The 21565-nt window shown below is 46.0% G+C and overlaps 1 protein-coding gene across 1 annotated transcript; it reads left to right on the forward strand.

Annotated features, from left to right (window-relative positions):
- Positions 1–11783: 11783 nt before the first annotated feature.
- LOC124980024 (polyubiquitin) lies at positions 11784–12276 on the forward strand. Its single transcript, XM_047545147.1, has one exon. It carries the CDS (start codon positions 11815–11817, stop codon positions 12274–12276), a length of 462 nt encoding a protein of 153 aa, XP_047401103.1. The 5' UTR covers positions 11784–11814.
- Positions 12277–21565: the final 9289 nt, after the last annotated feature.

A 21565-nucleotide genomic window follows, 5' to 3' on the forward strand; every position in this document is an offset into this window, starting at 1 on the left:
TATATAATGTGGGACTGTGTGTTGTGTGCAGTGTCTGTACCCAGCATAGATATGCTAAGTATTTGTATCCCCATTCACAAGACTTGTGGCACAGATCTGAGTTCTTGGTGTCCTAGAATTGTCCTTAAGACTCTCCTGATGAGCTGAAGTGAGAAATGGACCTGCAGTCCCTGTGAGTCCCTTCCCTTTGGCCTCTCAGCCTTTTTCCATGGTTCCCATTTGCAATGACTGGAGCACTGTGGAGTGTGTGAATAATTTAACAGGGAGCGAGAATCTATGTGTCATGGTTAGAAGTCCTGGGACAGCCCTTACGGGGTGGCTGGATTCATAGAGCAGCCACCACAGCCACAGTGAGAAGCACATCCTCTTTACACAGCTGTGGCAATGCCATCCCACTCTACTCTGTAGCAGTAGAGTGCTTTGGGAGAACCCTTGATCTGGTGTCATGTGGGGACTCCTGGATGCAAGCCTGACCCATCCCCTGTGCCAACCACTTGCCTCTGAGTGTGTGTGTGATGGGGGGGAGAGGGGGCCATTGGTCTCCACGTCAATTTCTCTCAGAATCTGGGCATATTTTCACCTTATCCTCTGTCTAACTCTGCTGGATCTATCACTTGAGTTTGTGGCTCCCCCACACCTGGCTGGGCTGCAGTCCAGAGGCCCCAGCTCCATCTCCATGGGAAAGCGTGCCAGCCTCTGCAGAGGGGCGTGTTTTGGTGTGTGTGTAATCACTGGGTTGCTGCTTCTTTCACTCTTTTTCAAACCCCTCCCACTGAGTGCCACCCTTCATTCCCAGTCACTCCCGCGCCTAAGGCCTCAGCTTCTGACTCCTCTGGTTGTGTTCCATGCATAAATCACCTGTACTTGTTGTTCTTGGAGGGTCCTTTCTCCTGGAAACTCTTGGGTTGATGACTCTGGAGTTTTCCTTCCTCCCCTGCTTTACTTATCTGCCTGTTCCTTCTGCTCCTGGTTGTTTTGTTCTTGCTTGTTCCTTTTTCCTTTGTGCTTGTGGGAGACTTTGCCCATACAGAGAGAGCCCCTTTGCCTTCTCCTTGTCCCTCCCACACCAGGCTGCGTGGGCTCTGCCTGGCCGCTGAGGCTCTAACCCTTCCTATGTCTCTATTAGGGGTCACTCTGTCCCTCTCAACACTGCTTCAGCCCCCACCCCTGCCAACCCCACTCTGCCTCCTACTTTTCCTTTCACTCACTCATCCCCCTTGTCCTCTTCCGTGTCCTGAGCTACACTTGTGTTCCTCATCTGTATCTGCTTTTGGTTAGCTTTACCTGTGAGGCTGGGGCCAGGGACAAGCCCCATGCCAACCTTTCCTGAAACGTCAAAGGGAACTTGGAACCCACGGCGGGGGAGTTTGGGGCACATCAGTTATTTCTTGGAAAGGCTGAGGTGGAAGCTTTTGGGTCTGACAGATGCCTCTGCAGAGGGTTAAGTGTATGTGACAGGCAGAGCCACTTGTTTATTTCCTAGTCACTGTGCTGAAGAGAAATGGAGCCGTCTCCCTCCTTCTGTACGGGGGAGGCTGGCTTTGTTTATGGTTTATTTAAAGGTCTGAATCCTGATCTTAAAATACAGCTGCCTGCTCCCTGCACATGTCAAGGCTGGCCTGGGAGATCATGGGAAGGGCACCCTGGGAAGGAGGACCAGGGGACTCCAGGAATGACCCTGATCCTTGCACCTGGGTGATTATCTCTGTCTCCACTACCAACACAGAGTTCAGCTGAGCCCACGCATCTCAGACTCAGTTTTCCCCCCTGACAGGCAAGGGGGCTGCATTAGTGGCTTGGCTGAGCGAGCTGGCCTCCTTGGCCTACATTCCCTACTGCCCGGAAGAGCTGAGTCCCAGTCCTTCCAATGGGTGGTGTCACAGGTGTGCCTGGGACTCTGATGGCAATGTGCTATTCACTTGTGCCCATCCCGCTACCCACCAGCCACCCTCCCACTGCAGCCCAAGTGTCTCCTAAAAACACACCTGCATCATGTCCTTCCCTCCTGAAACCTTCCAGGGGTTGCCCACTGTACAGAGGAGGAAAGCCACTCACCCACTCCCAGACCTTCCATGATGTGTCCTGGCCTGCCCACCTCACAGATAGCATCTCTTTCTCTTCTCTATCCATTGTGCCTCAGCCACATGTCCCCTTTGCTTTCTGTGCAGGACCTCTGCATCCATTGTTCTCTCGCTTGTCATGGCAGCTTCACATGGCAAGCTTTGTCTTGTCACTTGGGTCTTGGTTTAAATGTCATCTCCTCAGAGAGGCCTGACTACCCAGTCTAAGCTGGACCCCTCAGTCACTGTCTACCGTTGTCTTCACCACACTCAGATAGTTGCTGAATACATAATTGAATGATGAATGAAGGAGACTCTAACTGCTATCTTAAGTTATTCTGTGCCAGCCAGAGTCTTGATCCCATCTCTTGTTCCTCCTGGTGGATCAAAAAAGGGCCTGGAGGGGTGTTGCTGTGCCTGGGACTATGGTCTGGAGGCCCTAGGCTCTGGGGTACTCTCCGCAGCAACCAATTTGGTCTAGCAACCCAGTTGGATCTTGTCCCTAGCTGCACATTAGAATCACCTGGAGAGTTTTAAAAATAGCCAATGCTCTGAAAATAGAAGGAGAGCAGTAGAGTAGAGGAAGGGGACTAGGGGGAGGAGAAGGGGAGTAGAGGAGGTACAGGGGATGAAATTGACCAAATTATGTTATGTGCTTGTATGTGACAGTGAATCCCACCATTATGTATAATTATAATGCACTGATAAAAATGAATCATATAACAAAATAGCCTGTGCTCCTAGATCCCTTGAGTCTCACACCAAATCAATTAAATCAGAATTTCTGGTGGAGGACATGAGAAATCAATGATTTCTTAAAGCTCTCTGTGAGAGTCCAGTGTGGAGTCAGGGTTGAGAGACTGAGCAGCCTGTCTTCGGGGGCCCACCCAGAGCTCTGTGCCCAGGAGCCTGCACCCAGTGGTCAGCACCAAGGATGGGGGCTGCATCTCAGCTTGGTAGTCTCCCCACACTGCCAGCTCTTGGAGTGACACTTGCAGTGGTCACATCACAAAGACTCTCTTAGCCATCACGTCCCTCCATCCCAACCTCCTGCAGGAGTCCTTGTGATTGCTCCTCTCAGAATCCTTTGCCGTGGGAATAATTTGTAATTAGGAATAGCTACAGTTTCTTCTCCTCAGAAGGCAGTTAGCTCCTGGTGTTACATATTGACAATTGTATGGGACTAGAGACAAGGTCTGTCTGGGTGGATTAACAGTAGGGAAGACACAGAGAGTTTCTGGGGGTTGGGGATGGAGGCCTGCCTGGGGGAGAGGAGGAAAGCAGTCAAGGGAGACCCTGAGTGGGGGAAGCCATGTCTGAGCCTTGGGAAGGCTGAGTGGGGGAGGGGCATGATGGGGAGAAAAGTTGGGGAAAAAGTGTCTTATGAAGTTTGGCTACACATTGTGAGTGCAATTCCTCATTAAGTGTTTTGTCAGGAGGCAACAGTAAATGTATACGGAGTTTTGCATCGTCTCTGGAAGCAGGACTGCATTTTCTTAATGGTTGTGAGTCCTTTTGTAGGCCTTTCGGCTTTATCCCCAGAGGTTGCCTCCCTTATCCAATGACCTCCCTTCCATCCCTGTGTGCTCTCTGGAGCCCAACAGGAGAGAGCAGGCTGTGGTTGTTGAGGAGCCCGTTGATAAAAAGGGGACCAGATCATCCACACCTGGCATGCACAAAGCCTGCTCCTGGAGGGCTAGAGTCTCACCTCTTATGCTTCTACCTTGAGTCCCTTCTGCAGGGGAGGAGAAGTGGGCAGCCCTACTGGGCACTACTCCCTTGGGCCTTTCAATGAATTCTCTAGAACATCCTAGGGCAAAGCTGAAACAATTGAGAGAAACTTGATTAATTTGAGGCTTATGGTCACCACAACCATTTAATGACATTAGGACAACATGGCTGCAAAAGTGGGAGCAGTCACCTTCCTCTAGGAGCCACTCTCAGCCCCATCCTCACCTGCCCTGGGGGCCTGATGATCTTTCCCCTCTTCCCCTCGTCCTCCTTATACCCCACAGAATAGATTTAGTTTGAAGTCCAGACACCCAAGAGCTCCCTATGCATCTGCCCAGGTATATTCTGACTTGGACTGTCATTCTCTCCTGCCAACCTCCTTCTGTGTGATTGAGAGCTAGACTGAAGTCCCCAGCCCCTCATACAGGCGGTAGTCTTTCAATCCAGTGGGATGCCTGCATCAACACCATTCACCTTGAGGGTCTGCTGTGTGCTCAAGGAGTGGTAGCATCTCAGCAACCACCAATCGTGTCAGGTGACTAATGAAGACAAAGACAGCAGAGAAAATGACGTTGATGAGGAGGAGGGCAGCAGTGGAGGAAAACCAGGCTGGCCCAAGTGAGTGTCCTGGAGTGAGGTTATTCCAATCCAGCTCCTTTAGCACATGGCCTTGGGCACAACACTTAGTCTCTCTGTACCTGGCATTGCCCATTTAAACCCTCATAGCACCTAATTCGTAAGATTATGGCAAGAATAAAAAGAAGCATTAAAGAGCCAAGGTCTAGCACAGTAAGTGCTTGCAATGTCAGTCAGGCCTAGTGGCAGTTGTGAGCTCTTATATGCTCACCCTGGGAAACTCTCTGCTTGCCTCTGACCCTTCACTTGGCTACTACAATGACCTTCATTTTACTGAAATCCATTAAGTGGAGTACTTAGACTCAAGCATGTCTCTCTGGTACCAAGATCTGCATTCTTAACTCTCTCAAGGAGGTGTAGGATAACTTAGGGTAGGCGAATGGCTATAACAAAGAGCCCTCCGACCCCAGGGGCTTAATGTAATACAGAGGTTATTTCTCATATATATTACAATCCTATTGGGTGTTTGGGAGTAGCTTTCCACAGGGGGATTCCAGGCCCAAGCTTCTTCCATCTAGAGCTCTGTCAGTTTCTAGGGCCTGGAAATCTTTGCCTAGGATTCTCTGTACCAAGTCAAGAGATGAGAGGAAAGAAAGAATGTGAAGGATGGCACCAGATAGGTTCGAGCCAGGTATAGAAGTGGCTTATGTCCATATTGCTTGGCTGGAACTCAATCATGCTGCCCCATATATAGGCACAGGGTGGGTGTTGATGTCATAGGAAGATAAAGAGGATCACAGAAATTGGGGACACTGGTGTTCTCTGCTGCTAATGGATGAGTAGAAGCTGGCAGACATCCTGTGTTCCTTTCTCCTAAGATGGAGACAGGGAGCACAGCAAAGGTCCCAGTCACTATCCTTAGCTATAGGGACTTCACTCTGGAACATAGGCCCAGTGTGCTCTGTCTTCCTAGGAGTCCTGGGCTGACACAGAAGAACATTCTCAGTCTTGGATAAGATTTTGTTTCCTTTTTCTCAGAACAAGGTTTTCTGCTTTGCACTTATCTGTGATGCATATGTAGAGAAAGGTGTTGGTCCAGATTCTGGGTTGAAGGAGCAGGAAATTAGGCAGAAGAATGTAATAAAGGATGTTAGGTAGGTCATAGACTCTGGAGGCCAGGAGCCAGACTTGGAAGCTACAGAGTCAGGAATTGCACACAGTTAGTGACAAGATGCTCTAGTCCCACCACAGTGCAGGGCACGACTCCACAGGCAGCACCAAGGCTGGTGGGAGGTACTCAGCCATACTGGTTCTTATTGCACTAGCTGCTCTTCTGTGCCTGCCTCCCAGCTGGTGTAGAGGGGTGGGAGTGCCAGGGGGAAGCCTCACATGCAGAACTACAGGTGAGGCAGAGTTCATCCAGACGTGGGGCAGAAGCACGCGGACCCTACTCTAAGATCTCTAGCCCCTTCTCCCTTGAACTTTACTCCTTCCCTAGTCTGGGAACTTGGGAGAAACTGTTACAAAAAGATTTCCTTTCTGCCCTGAACCGTTTGTCCTATATCATGCCCAGCTGTCCACTTAGGATACCCTCCCAACTCCCCAAACCTCCCCCAGCCCAGAGGTGCTCACCACTGTTGCCCTGGCCCTCACCTTTCTGCTGTGAAAGTGACATCCACCCACTTTTCTACCCATCCATCGCCCATCGATCCATCCACCCACCTACCCATCCCACACCCTGGATGCCTCTGTGGGCTCCGGTTTCCATGGTTACTTCCAGGGCCTGAGTCTGCTCTGGGTTTGCTGAAAGATTCTCCAGCTCCAGGCTGTTCCCCATGGCAGCCTTGCTGCTGGACCTGAACTCTGGCTGGCTTCTGTGGTCCCACCCCACTTACAGCTCTCCCTCCCCACAGATCCCACATTGCTTGCATATTGGCCCATCACGGTGGTGAGCTACTGGGATTAAAAATAGAACCCCAAACTCCAGTATTTGAACAGCAATCCACTCGGGAAGGATGTCTGGTAAACTGCCACAGGGAGCCGAGTGGGAGTCCCTGGAAGTAGGGAGGTGCTTGGGAGGGAGGATCCCTTTGTAATAATCATGAAAGTTAGCATTTTGGGGGCATTTACTATAATCCAGGCACTGTTCTAAGGATTAACATCTAGGAATCAGATTAATCCACACAACAGCCCTATGGGGTATGCACTGTGATTATCTGAGGGGGAAGCAGTCACAGAAAGCTTGAGTGCCACCGTTAAGGGTACAGAGCTAACCAGGACTAGCACTGGGATTCAAAGCAAAATGGGCTCACTCCAGAGGCTGTGTTCTTAAACACTGTGTTCACAGCCTCTCTGTAGCCATTCCTCCCACCTAGGGATTCTGGAAGTTTCCCTGAGTCATTTTTTCCAGACAGGAGGTTCCTGAACACCTCCCCAGCACTCAGCTCTGCTCTGAGGGTGAGAAGTGCCCATATGTGTAAAGCCCCCCTTTCCACTGTAGGCCCACTCAGGAGCAGCTGTCAGTTACTCATAAGCCAGGGTGGGCCACAGCTGTTCACAGGAGGAGCCCCCTGCCCTCTGACCCCTGATTTGGTCTGTCTGTGGGCTCTAGAGTTTTCTCCAGGTCAGAACCAAGCTGCAGCTTATCCTCAGAGGCCTCTGGGAGGGGAAGAAGCAATCCTGTCAGAGAAACCCAGCTGAGTGGGATTCCCACGAGTGACAGAAAACCAATTCACACTCTTCCCTGCAGCCAAAAAATTAAGCTAATTTTTCCATTTCTCTGCTTACGTGTGATTCAACTAAACATAGGCATCTAGGAATGCAAACAATGACTAGATTTTCTTAATTTAGGGTAGTTTTAATTAAATCGTGCTAAAATGACGGAGGCTCTGGATATTTTTATCATGGTAGGAAGCAATGTGACTTGGGAAGAAGATTGGTGGGGAACACAATGCTAGAAATGCCTCCATCCCAGGCCCCCTCCCACCCCAGACTGGCCTCCCAGACCACCCCCACTGAGCACATCTCCAGAGGGAGGGAGTTGTCTTCCCTTGGGATTCTCATTTCCTTTTCTCTGATTTATATTGAAGGAAAGTGGTTTCCTTGCCCTGCACTCACTCTAACTAGCTGGGGCTGGGAAGAAAAGGTACAAATAAATTGATGCAAAAAGTTTAAATTACAGGATTATTTTTGAGAAAAATTTAGATCAGAAGTTCATAGTATATATATATTAAGAAATCAAAATCAAAGGTGTCAAGGTGATCTTGTAGAACTTCCTGTTCACCCATATCCAGTTCTTCTCACTCTCTGAGCATATGAAAAGATCACATTCCCCACCCCCTCCAAGTCAGGAGGAACCCTGTGCATCGTTTCGGGCAATGAGCTGTGACTGGGAGTGACGAGCCATTTACAGACCTGCTCAACCGACTGCCAGTGTGCAAGGCTCTGGCGCTCCCTTCCTCTGCTATGGAGGTACAAGTTGAGACCATGGTGCCCCAAGATCAAAGCAGCCCAGATCCCTGAGTTACCCATAGAGACCAGCAGCCCTGGAATCTCCTGGGTCCAAAGCAAATTTTGTATGCTTGAGAGAGAAACTGATCGGGTTCTTTCACTGACAGCAGAAGAGTTGGTGGTTTCTCCAGCAGTGTCTTTCTTATCCTATTTAAGTAATGTTTAAATATTCATTTACAATAATGCCATATTATTTTAATTATTTTTATATTAGATTATTTTGGAATTTCAAAAATCATCTGTCCAGTTTAGTCTGGAGGAGGGATAAGTTTGCTTTTGCTGCATCTAAATGAAATTGTCTGACAGCATCTGTGACTTATTAGAATAAAACTTACGTGTGTTGGCAGAATGACTTCGACGAAACTTACCAAGATGCCAGGGAAAGGGTATAGTCATCTCCTCAAAAGAACAGTGGCCAGAAAGGGAGTTAGATTGTGGGTGCAGACAGATTCAGGAGGGGAGAACAGACTTTTAGAAGAGAATAGTGACTGAGTAGCAGGGAAAAAAGTAAAGAATTTTAAGAAGCTTTTCTGTGTCATGTGCTGCTCCTTCAAGAAAACCCACATGGTGGTGTATTAGTTAAGGTGATGCTAATTGCTGTAATAAATAATATAATGGCTCAAACATGGGAGAAGTTTACTTCTTATCACATAGAATCCAAAATATTTGATCTAAATTGGTGGGCAGCTCTCATACAAGTGTCGATTTGGGGGATTGGTTTCCCTCCCATCTTCAACATATCCTTCCTCTGTTGCAGAGATCATGGACATCAAGCCAGGAGAAGGGGAAAGAGGGTGCTGATGGGTTTGGAATGTTTTCATAGTTTAGGTCTAGAAATAGGCTGCATAGCAGCCCCCAGGATTTCACTGGTCAGAATTCAGTCACATGACCTCTCCTAATTGCAAGGCAGGCTGGGAAATGTGATCTAGTCATGTGATCAGGAGGAGGGGGAATCAGGTCTGATGAAGAGTTACCCAGTTTATATTACAAAAGGACTCCAGTCTTTCCAAGTTGGGTTTGAATGGGCATTAGAATGTAACTTCATGTATAAAAAGTCACACATGTAAACCCAGCTTTGTGTAGCTTACATTTGGGGGGTTGGTGAGTGGGAATTTGTCTAAGGCAGGCTTCTGCTTTTTAGATTAAAATAATAATCATAAATCTGAGCCACAGATATATCTTCTGGGATTGCCAAATTTGGGGGCTTATAATACAAGCAAATGTAGGTGAATTAGACAAAAGACATGGAAAAGGCTGAGATAATGGTAGAAACTACTCTGACATCAAAATTAATGTTTCATAGGATAATATTGTTTTCAGGACAGGACATCAAAATTACTATTTTAGAAAAGAATATGGTTTTCAGGTCTTAGTACTGTACAGAGAGTCAAAATAATGCAGGGTCCTGTGAGTTGGTTAAATGGAAGATACCTACAAAAAAATCTTCCTTGCAAGTTGAGTATTAATCTTAAACCAATCCTCATAGATGCCCAACTCTGTTTTAAGAAATAGGAGACTTGGTGCTGCAGTTGTAGCTCAGTGGTAGAGCTCTTGCCTAGAGTTGTAAGGCACTGGGTTCGATCCTCAGCACCACATAAAAACAAATAAAAAAATAAAAATAAAGATATTCTGTCCATCTACAACTAAAAAATTAAACAAACTTTAATCAAGGAATGAATGTCAATGACAAGTGCACTCAGCAGAGTTCAAGTGATTGCCCTCCTTTAGCTCAGAACAGCTGCCCAGGAGCAGGCCTGCCATCAAGAGGCTTGCTATCAAGTTGGCTTCAAGACTGCCTATGCAAACTGATCTCTATCTAGAAATGCAAGAAATTCACAGGAAGTTCCATGCAAGGAACCAGAAAAAAGGACTTTGGGTTGTATTAGCATTGGAAGATTTCAGAGATGGCAGAGATGGTATTGAGCAGTAGAGAATATTTTTGCAACTCTGAAACCACCAGATGTTTGACTTAGTGGTTGCTCACCTCACAGGCTTAGAGGAAGTAGAGGGTAGAGTGAAGGTTTATTCTGTGAATCCATAACTAGGGATCTGTCACTGGTGCACATGTCTTCCCATGTTGCAGTAGGAGGAGCTGCTTACAGCAAGGCATCCTCAAGGGAGCAATAGAAGCTAGCCTGGATAATGAGAAGCATTTGGATCCATCCTTGTGGGGAAAAGATCAGGAACTTTTGGCAAAGAGTGCTGAGCAATTTGGGGTCTGATTTTAAACTGGACAGGCCTCCTGAATTTCTTCTACTGCTGTGGCTAATCAAGACTGAGAAACAAAAAGCAATTTGGCAACTTCTCTAAGCAAGATTGAGTAATGGAGGTCAAACTAGGGCAGCCAGGGTGGTTTTGGGGACCAGTATACCTCAACTTGAGAAGCAGGATGGGTGGGAGATCAGCTTCTCTAGTCCCATTCAGGGGACACCCTGGAAAGAGCCCAGACTTAGGTTGAAGACAGTATCCCTGGATAAGTTCTCAGATTTATCCCTAGGGGTGACATGGGTCACACCACACAGCATTTCTCAGGCCCCCACATGAGTGAGAGAGTGTCACTCCCAGGATGTCCTGAACTTTGGAGTAAGTGGCATGTGTGCTTTATCTGTGGCAAGAACCATCATTTTATCTAGTTAATCAAATTAATATGGTTTTGTGGAGACCACTGAGGGCAGACGTTGGTGGAAGAGGCTGGTTGGGGGTGGTGTACACAGGGCAAGCTGAAGAGGCAGCAGATTCCTCCACCTGAAACCCCCAAATCACCAGAGAAGAAAGGAGAATCTGGGATGAATGAGGGAAAGGATTGAGTGTGAGGAGGGACTCATTGGGCACAGCAATACTGTATTTCAGTTGTTTCTGCATACTTCTGAAAGGGAGTTATAAAATGTATTTGTTGGCTCTAGAAAAGTTATAATAAGATTGAAGGATTTTATTGCATCAAATTCAAAGCATGGGTTGGTGACTTTTCATGAGAAGTACATTTGGAGCATCACAAACTTCTTGTGCCATCCATCCAGAAAATCCATCTCTAACTCTCCATTCCTCAAGGATTTAAGAGTTGAATGTTTATTTTTTGACTACATAAGCACTGAGAGGGCCATTAGGACACTCAAATTTATGGACACATACAAGTGGCTATGACTGGTTGAAAATACAGTAGTACCCCTTTATCTGTGGGGGATATATGTTCCAGGCCCCCCTGAAAATGCCTGAAACTAAAGATGGTACTGAATCCTGTGTATACTATCTATTTTCCTGTATGCCCTGCAGCATTATCACATAGTATCAGAGTTAACCTGTCTTCCCATGTTTTAGGTCTTGGTGCCTCTTTCACAATAATTACTCTTGCACTTTGGGTACATTATTAAGTGAAATAAGGGTTACATGGATACAGGCACTGCAAAATAATCACAGTTAAGCTGAGAAGAACCACTAAGTGATTAATGGGCAGTTAGCATATACAACATGGATACTCTGGACAGTCATGATTCACATCCCATGCAGGATGCAACAGGACAGGGTGAGATTTCATCATACTTCTCATACTGGCCTCAGTGTAAAACTTATAAATGGTTTATTTCTGGATCTTTTTATATAATATTTTCATACTGTTATCGACTGTGGGTAACTGAAACTTCAGCAAATGAAACTGAAGATAAAGGGGAACCACTGTCAGTCTCATCTAAGTATTGAAAGCAATTGATCAAACTTTTGGGAGGTAGTAACAGATGCCTTATTAGTATGTGATTTATTGTAATAAGGAAATATTGTTATAAAGAATATGCTGCTATTTTACTAGCTTTTGTTAAAAGCTATACAGTTGCTCTAAGTAATTGAACTAATTATTAAAATAATTTATATTAAAAAAAAAAAGAAAGGAGTTCCGTCGAGGCCCGTCGTTCCGTCGCCGCTCTGCTGTGTGCTGCCGCCGCCGACAATGCAAATCTTTGTGAAAACTCTAACTGGCAAGACCATCACCCTGGAGGTGGAGCCCAGTGACACCATCGAGAATGTCAAGGCAAAGATCCAAGACAAGGAAGGCATCCCCCCCGACCAGCAGAGGTTGATCTTTGCCGGCAAACAGCTGGAAGATGGGCGCACCCTGTCTGACTACAACATCCAGAAGGAGTCCACTCTGCACCTGGTGCTGCGTCTCAGAGGTGGGATGCAGATCTTCGTGAAGACCCTGACAGGCAAGACCATCACCCTGGAGGTGGATCCCAGTGACACTATCGAGAATGTCAAGGCAAAGATCCAAGACAAGGAAGGCATCCTCCCCGACCAGCAGAGGTTGATCTTTGCCGGCAAACAGCTGGAAGATGGGCGCACCCTCTCTGACTACAACATCCAGAAGGAGTCCACTCTGCACTTGGTCCTGCACTTGAGGGGAGGTGTCTAAGTTTCTTTCCCTTTTCTTTTAAGCTTTTGACAAGTTTCATTGCACTTTTCTCTCAATAAAGTTCTTGCATTCCAAAAAAAAAAAAAAAAAAAAAAAAAAAGAAAAGAAAAGAAAAGAAAATGCTGCTGGTTACTAGTTCCCAGTTTTAGGACCATGGATTATACCAAAGTACCTAAAGATCTGAGGGTAAATTATTAAGTGAAAAGAAGCACTTGAAATCCATTCCCCTCCTTTCTTCTTCCTCCTAGCTCCTGTGCCATCTGTGAATGGCTTTCAGTAGACATGCAAAAAATAAGTGTGTGTGTGTGTGTGTGTGTGTGTGTGTGTGTGTGTGAGAGAGAGAGAGAGAGAGAGAGAGAGAGAGAGAGAGAATCTTACTGGAGGTGAGGTAAGAAGTAAGAGGGACGATAGAACAGAGCACAGCAGAGTCATATTATAGACAAACTCACTACTAATTATTCAATTGTGTATCAGTGACAGAGTCAACCAACTGTGCATCTCTAACTTTTGAAAGATTAAATTGCATCTGTACTGAGTATGCAGTTTTTTTCTTGTCATTATTCCCTAAACAGTACAGTATAATTGCTATTTATAAAATATTTACATTGAATTAGGTATTATAAGCAATCTAGAGATGATTTAAAGTATATGGGAGCTCAGGATGCTGAAGCAGAAGGATTATGAATTCCAAGCCAGCCTGGGCAACAGAGATTCTGTCTCAAAAAAAAATTGTTTTTTAAGTATATGGGAAGTTGTATATGGGTTATATGCAAATTCTCTGCCATTTTATGTAAAAGACTTGAGCATTTGTGGGTTTTGGTATCTGTGGAAGTTTCAAAATTAATGCCCTACAGATATTGAGGGAGAACTATGTTTTGAGCAAGATGGTAAAGGGGGATAGAGTCACACATAAGGGGATGTCTGAGGATCCCCAGTCTGAAGGACAATTTCTATTCCTGTGTTCTAGTATTTCCAGAAGGAGATGAAGGTGGAGGCCCGCGTGCACGTGTCTCCACATGTGTTTCCCCTAGGGAGGAAGGCAGAGCCTTCAGTGCTTCAGCTGCTCCTTGGCCTGTGAACTCTCCCAGTTTCAGGCTGTACAGAGTTTGAGTCAGAGATTGCCTTCTAAGATCTTCCAAACCCTTTTTAGATGTCTGGTTTTTAATGCAATAACCACCAAGATATTCCATTATCTCTAGATCAGTGGTTTTTTAATTTTTCCCTTTTCTAACAGCCCAAAATTAGAAATAATGTGGAAAAACTTAGGAAACACGAGTGCAGAGAAAATAAATAAGACTCGTTTGATGGCCTTATATCCTAAACAAAATCTGATCACTGGGTCTCTGACTTGGGTCAGTTCTTTCCTCTTGGATGCCTGGCACTCAGTGGTAGAAGAGGGACCACTAGGGTATTTGAGGGACACAAGCATTCCTCCGTCACCCAGCCTGGCCTAGAAGGCATCTGGCAGAGAAGGTGTGGGAGATTGCCCTGAGTCTGAAGACAGCTGAGAATGAGTCAGAAGGGACTTAAGGGCAGTACAAGGTCCCAGAACCACGTTGACCATATTTTTCTAGCCTTAAAGTTGAAACACATGGTTTGGCACATGGGTTACAATAGGACAGAAAATCTGGAATTAGAAAATTCACATTGCAGAATGTTGTAGCTGAGTCCAGAGTGGGATTTGGAGATTAGCTGTTGGTTGAGCTGATGGCCCATCTGTGGAATTCTGAGCACCTGTTTACACAAGGGAGCAAGCATGGGGCCTTAGCTGCCTGGATAGCATGAAAGGAATTGGTGGTCCTCCTTCCAGGGGAAAAAACTAAGGAATGTGGCAAGTGGCAGAATGAAAGTCCCTCAGGGGCCTCCCATGAATATAGAGAGCTTATAATAAAGAAAACCAAAGGGTTTTTTTTTTTTTTTCTTGAGGAAGTTAAGGACACTATGGGTATATAAGTAGGGATGCTATGAGGCTCACAGACAAAACATGGGAGACTCCATTCTTATCTCTTTGCAGGAACCCAACACTGCTTTTACATATCACAAGCTGGAGACTTTGGATACCCCAAGAAAAGACATCTCTCTCTCACCCAAAATAATCAGCCTTTTTCAAGGGGTGTTGTCAGAAAGGGATTCACAGAAAGCTTCAGCTGAGTGACAGGACCATGGGGCGTAGTAGACGATTTCGTGATGAGCTGTCCTGTGTGAACAGAGGGACAAGTAGAGGAACTCTAGGTCATTGATCTTTAAGAGGCACAGCAAGGGAAGTTGCATTAAAGAAATGGTCAAAGTCCATTTTCTTTCAAACTCAAAATTGGGTCATATGGTGGGGAACACGATTGAATAATAGGATAGTGCATCTAAAGTCAGGAATGGCCCAGAAAAATTGCCAAAGCAGTGTCAGATTAACATGATTGAAAGTTTCACTCGCTTAGATCCCTAAACCAGTTATGTGTTTATTTTTCCTACCCATTGTCTAAGCAAATGAGGAACCCATGTTCAGCTTTGTAAAATCAGCAGAAGCATTTTCAGGTAACCTCTGGCTTTGGATTTTTCATGATCAACATTTTGAGGAAGTTGTGTCAGTGAGACCTCTTTGGAATACAAATGATGGCTTAAACTCTCTTAAAGGCTTTAAGAATATATTTTAATCATTGAGTCTTCCCCTAAGCCAGCAGAGTATTCATGAATAAATTGTTGTGTCTTTGATTCAACAGAAATTGGGTAGATTTACTGAATTAATGAACCTTTTCTCTTCTTCTGGTCCTTGTCATGGCTGTGGCAATGTGCATTTCCACTAGTTTTGTGAAATGCAGATGAAATATAATTTTCCCTAAATTTATCTGTTCTCCATCACTGAATTCCAACTATTTGCATTTTTAGTCTAGAATCAAATTTAGATTATTATTATTGTTGTGGAAAATAATTATAATCCTTTAATTGTCATGGTACCTTACAATTAAAAAATCCACAAACGTTATTTAATTCCATCTTTGCTATAACACTGAAGATCATGCAGAAAAGTAGGACTTTTCATCTTGGTCTCTAACTCCCAACAGTCCCTCTTTTTCAGATGGTAAATGGAGGTTCTAAAGTTCCCCTGGCTATGTGGAAGTAAGCTATGGCAGCAGGAATGGAGGCCAAGGTGAGTGATTCTGACTGTCCTGAGTTCCTGCCTCAAGGGGCTCTCTCTCCAAGGTCTGTGGAGTGGGTTTGATCATCTTCACCTTGAAGCTCTCCGTGAGAATGGCGGATACCAGCACAACACCTGACACACGGTGGGTGTTAGCTGTTCCCATTCTCCTCCCATCTCCAAGTGATTACAGCTTCCATTTAGAGATCCTGAAACCCACTGGGGCTGAGATGTGACAGCATTAAGCCCTCTCAACCAGCCAGGAGATAAGGGCCCAGCAGTCATGCCACACCCATACGCACAGACACAGGTACAGGTGCATACTTGTGCACGTGAAAACACACGCATGCACACGTCTTTACAAGCTAGCAGATGAGCTTCTCTCTGAATTTCAAATCCACAGTGGTTAGGAGAGAGGTACTTCTTTCCCATCAGCCTCTGTTCCTTATCTCGAAAATCAGCTCCTTGAGTACTCCCCCACCACAAGTTCATGGCAACCTGCTCCTCAGATCTGAAATTTCCAACCCTTTTAGATCCTTGACTTTCTGCCTGCTTACTCATGCACAGTTTTGGGGCTCCTCCAGTCCCAAAACCCCTGCTGCATGTGTCCTCTCTCCCTTCCTGTCCAGAAGTTCTTTTGTCCAAAGTTGGGTGAAGGATGTAACAATAACCCTGAACAATCCCTGTTGGGTCTCACACTCCCTCAGCAAGGGAAGCTTGTGGTGACATCCTGTGAAGCTTCCTGTGGCCTTCTCTTTCAGACTGGACTCCAGGGCTGGGACTAACCTCTACTGTCACTTGGTTCAACCTGTTCTTTTACAGAAGGGCAATCAGGTTTAATTTTGGACTAAGGACTAAGGACTAAGTAGATGTCTCCACTCATTTGTGATAAGATAACTGGACCAACCATGACTTATTTACTGATCAGCAGGCTCCTCTGGAAATAATCAGAAGTACCCCACCTGCTCTAAATGACGAAATGCATTATACTGCAAGTAACAGAAGACTTAACTGGAGCCATTTTAACCAACAGCCTGGAGGCAGATGTTCAGGGCTCAGGAACACCAAGGCTGGCTCATGGGTCTCAGTCTTTTCCTCTTTTCCTTAGGCTGCTACCCCATGTTCTCAAGAGGACTGCTGCACCTCCAGACTTAGTTCTATATGTCAGACAAGAAGAAGGAAAGAGGAAGGAACAGGGCTAGCAAACTTCTCCTCACATCTCATTGGTCTATGTTGTGTCTTATGACCACCCCTGATTGCAAGGGATGTTGGGAAAAAAGAGCATTTTAGCTTCTGTACCTTCTATAGTGGATGCAGTTACAAAAGAAGGGGATTAGAATTGGGTGTTGGCAAATCAACCAGACAGTCTGTCAGGCACGTGATGGTCAGAGTCAGGCTGAATTAGATTTAGAAGGGAAAAAGTATGTTTCTTTCACCTGGAGGTAAGGAAGGAAATCCTTGATCTTCATACATGCAATAAAGCTTTCAGTCCCTACTGTGGGCCAGGTTCTATGATGGACATTCAAATTCATGAGCAGACAAGTAAGCCTTATTCATTTAGCAGACACTTACTGTCTGTTTGCTGTGCACCATCAGGCACTGGAGGTTCAGAGAATGGACATGGTGCTTGGTTGAACAGAGTCTATTTTAGTAAAAGAGAAGTAGGCCACGGAAACAAAAAAAGTGTGCCGAATTCAGAAGGCGATGAAGGCTTCCTGGTGACACTGAACCAAGTCCCCTTCTAATCACCCCCTCTGAGGTGGCATCTGTATTTTCTAACCCATTGCTGAGAGGCCCTAGGGTTTCTAAGTTCTAGGCCATGGTTTCAAATTAAGTTAAATTCCACACAAAATGGTTGAGTTCCTCCTACTCTATGTTTCTGTAGCATACAAGCAAGAGAAAATAATGATAATATAATAACATCACCACCACATCCTTATCAAGGGCTCACATGGTGCCTGTCATGTTTTAAGGACTTTACATGCATTGTTCAATCCTCAGAACACCCTGAATGGTGGCATCATACAAAAATACTACCATTCTCTTAAGGGCATCCTCACAGTGGGTTCTCAGAAAGCTTTAGCTGACCAGGAGAGGGTAGGGAGAGATTATGAGGATTAACAGATCTTCCAAGGGTAGGGGGTCTGATATGAGAAAACAGGGCCTAAAAAGGAACTTTTGGTTATTGATATCTATGGGATGGATGTGTTACAGAAACAATAAAAGGTCACATAATAACAGGATCACTTTTTTTTCCCAAACTGGAAATTGAGTCATGTGGTTGGAGATGGAAGGGACAATGGGACAGAGTATCTGAATTCAGGGTTGGTCTTTAACTTGATTGCAGGTTTATTTGGTTGGATCTCTAAACCCTGGTTATGTGTGCTTATGTGTCTGGCTCGTTGTCTGAGCAGAGTGGAAGCCTACGGACAACTTCCAATGAGTCAGCAGGAGGCTGAGCTGCAGTGTCTTTGCTATGTCCTGGAGAGTGGCGAGGCCTTGAGAGGAAACCCATCGTCTTTCCGGCAGGAAGACAGAGCTCGATGCAACTGTAATCACTATAAACGAAGGGGAAACATTTGAAAGGAACAATCAAAAAAGAGGAGTCCCAAATTCTCATAACCTCTGCCCACATTTCTGTCTGACCCCTCAACAATGCACAGGCAGGGAAGAGAGCTGCCATCCAAGCGACAGAATGTGCAGTCCGAGTTCAACCAAGTTAACTGCAAATCAAACAAAACAAAATCTGCGTGTATCCCCACAGTCACTCTAGGTGGGAGTTGTCAGTTCCCTCATTTAAGAGGTGGTTCTAGCAGAGTCCATGGGTGGCCTGCCATGTCCCCCTGGCACTTACCACGGCACAAGTGGTTCTGCCTAAGGGCTTTCTTTACCTGCTAGAGCAGAGAGCTCTCTGTGCATGGAGCAGGCCAGTGGGACACAATTATGAGCCCCTCTCTCCTCCCCAGGAGCAACTTTCAACCAGGGACAGATGGAAATTGGGGATCAATACCCCATCTCCCTTGCCATTGAGGGGAGGAGAGGAGAGGTGGCTAATTCCCAACATTTGCTCTATCCCATCTCCAAGAATTCCCCAGTGGGATTTAGTTTTGCCCACTTGTTGCTGACAAGTTCATGGGCTTGCTCTCCTTTCTTACCCATTCTCCTGCTAGTGCCTCCTGGGACCACCTCCCAGTGAAACTACTTGCCCTACAATCCATACATCGGCGCTGTTTCAACTAAGATGACAAGGTACCTCCAGCTCAGAGAAGTAAAGCAAACCATCTAGGCTGCCAGGTTACTAGTGAGCAGCCAAGACTCGACTCTGGGGTTGACAAATTCAAACCCTGCCTCCTTTACCCAGAACTGCCTCCTACCCAGAACTGTGTCTGAGTCTTTAGAGTTAAAGAGGGCCTTTGAAGGCAGGGCCCACCTTCAGGAGGGGGTTAAGTGTGGTTGTGTGGCAGGGGAGGATTTGGATACTCTTGGCCTCCCTCCAGTGTCAGCAGCTGTGGGAACAGCTTAAGGACAGATTGGTAACTGTGTGGTGAATTCTTCTTCCTGGGAGGCTCAAGGCTCATGGGAGTCATCAGAGGCCAGCTCCCTGGTACAGTCCATCCAGTGTGGGGTTTCTTACTTCACCCACTGGGAGGGGCTAGAGTAGTTGCTGGTCTCCTGGGCTTATGCCTGGAAAATACATTAGTCATCTTTGAAGATGGACAGAGAATACACTCCACCTTCCTTCCTAGGAAAGAGCAGGTCTCTCCTGGTGTGGTTCCTTCTATGGACTGAGGGAAAAGGCACAGAATACCCCCAAGGTGTGTCCTCCCTCCTGAACTGGACTTTGTGACTTGGGATAAATACTTCCAGGGAGGCAGAGACACATGCCGAACTCAGAGAAGCCATTCCCAGACTCTCAGGAAAGTAGAACCCCCTTGATCCAGAAGATGTGGAGGCAGAGTGGGGCTCCTATCTGGTTTGCTCTGCCACACTGGGGACGAAGAACCTTCCCTGTCCCCCGAAGGCACCTAGACCCTCCTTTCCTCTCAGAAAGTCAGCCTCACCAGGCAAAAGGAGCCACACGGACTCCAGTGAGCTCTGATTCCTTTGACTTTCTGAAGGACAAAGAGGAGTGTGTCAGGGCACTACCTCCAGGTCAGGATGTTCAGGGCCAGCAGAGTCTTTCTGTGGTGTCTGTCCCTTTGGAAAAGGATCCTGCTATGACTGAATGGTGCCGTGGACAGTGCACAAGCCTGAGTTGAGTGGAGTTGGGCAGAATTGGGCTTAGATCCCCCATGATCCCTTGAGAAAGAGAAGGTCATGGTAAAGAATGCAGATACCTCACACATGTAGTAAGGGTTATATGATGTTACATTTATGCAGCTGCTGTGAACTTAGCAGGTGCTAAATAAATGGCAAAGCTTTGTTAATACTAATGATACCTGGAGAAAGGATAGTGTGATCCCATGTGTGTAAAATTGTGGTGCTCTGATAGGATGATTATCAAGCATTAGCAGTTTTCTCTGAGTAATGGGATTTAGGGACAATTTTTACTTTCTTCTTTTGCTTATCAGTTTGTTCCTTGAATTTCTTTTTACAATGCACATGCATATAACGAACACCACCCACCTTTAGCCTCAAGGAATTCCAGTAAAGGCTAGATTCTTGATGTGCATGAAATAGAATTTTTAGGTTAGTTTGGGGGGGCACACATTACTCTTCATAGCAGAAGAGTTTGGGTTACCAGAGCAAACTGAATGGAGAATGAGACTAGGAAGAGGTGGCAGAAGGGACCGCAAAGTGACAGATCCTGTGTAGTGAGCAACATGATCCTGGATTTTGCTTTCACTCTACTACTTACCCAAATGCTTGTTCCCAAACTTTTTCAATCATGAGAACTGAAATTGGGGCCAAATTTCATATCAAAGTTAATGTGGGATGGGAGAGAGGCAGCATGTGAGGACACATTACCCACATGTGAGTAATTGATTCTATTCTCCCAGGAATCAGCAGAAATCTTGGGAAGACTATGGAGTTCCACAGGGCATAGAACCAATGGAGCTTAAGGCAAATGATCCTGTTATCCATGGCTGCACCGCAGGCCATCCCACGCTTAGTGGCAGAAAACAATTACAGTCATTTGTTGTTACTTCTTCACTTTCTGGGTGTTGATGGGTCTCAGAGGGGTGGTTCTTGCTCAGGGGCCCTCCTGAGGGGGCCATCAGGTGGTGGCTGTGTCAGATGGCAGCTGCAGTCATCCATGGCAAAACTTTCCTCATTCACATGTCTACTCTCTGGGCTGGACGGCAAAGGCTAGAACAGCTGGGGCTCCTCCAGACATCTTTCTGACTCTATGTGGTCTCTTCATGTGGTGTCTCCAGCAGGTACCTTTGGGGTGTGAGGTTGGGGTGAATTTCTCATGGTTCCAAAGCTGTCTGTCCTGAGAGAGAGAGAGAGAGAGAGAGAGAGAGAGAGAGAGAGAGAGAGGGCATGAGCACCAGGTGGAAGCTGTACTGCCTTTCTGACCCAGATTTTTGGAAGTCACACAGAGTCACCTCCACTGCGTTCTATTAGTCAAAGCCGTCAAAAGGCCCACCCAGGTTCAAGGGGAGACGACAGAGCCCCCATCTCCTGATGGAAAAGTAGCAAAGTTCTGGAATGAGCCTATGGGAATGAAAATATCACTGTGGCCATTTTTGGAAAATACAGTCAGCATAAGACATTTCACAATGTTGAGGGGCAGGGCGGCCCTCAGCTGATATCTGAATTACAATCAGGAAAAACAACAAAACTATTTTCTTGTTTTTTTTTTTAAAGGCAAAATATTAACAGAAGTAGACTTCAAATCTAATCTAAAAGTACTTAGAAGAACATAGATGATGATTAGGGACTTTTATTGTAGCAGATTTACCAGAATTGGCTGTGAAAATCATAATGAAAATGAACGAGCCAGAAAGAAAATGTGGTGTGCCTCTTTTCAAACTCTTTCTGGAAGGAGCGAGCAGTGCTGGAAATTGAACAGGACAAGCCTGGAAGAGTGCCTGAGGGTCAGAAGGGTCAGACCTTGGCTCTTGGCAGAGAGGCATGCATGAGAGACGCTGCAGAGATGAGGCATCCAGGGCAGAGCCTGGATTGGGTGCGGGGAAAGGACAAACCCCAGTG

This window comes from Sciurus carolinensis, chromosome 1 (genome assembly GCF_902686445.1).
Source record: "Sciurus carolinensis chromosome 1, mSciCar1.2, whole genome shotgun sequence".
NCBI classification, from domain to species: domain Eukaryota; kingdom Metazoa; phylum Chordata; class Mammalia; order Rodentia; family Sciuridae; genus Sciurus; species Sciurus carolinensis.

Excerpts from the sequence above, each read along its gene's own strand:
- LOC124980024 (XM_047545147.1), top strand. The coding sequence starts at position 11,815 with ATGCAAATCTTTGTGAAAACTCTAACTGGCAAGACCATCACCCTGGAG.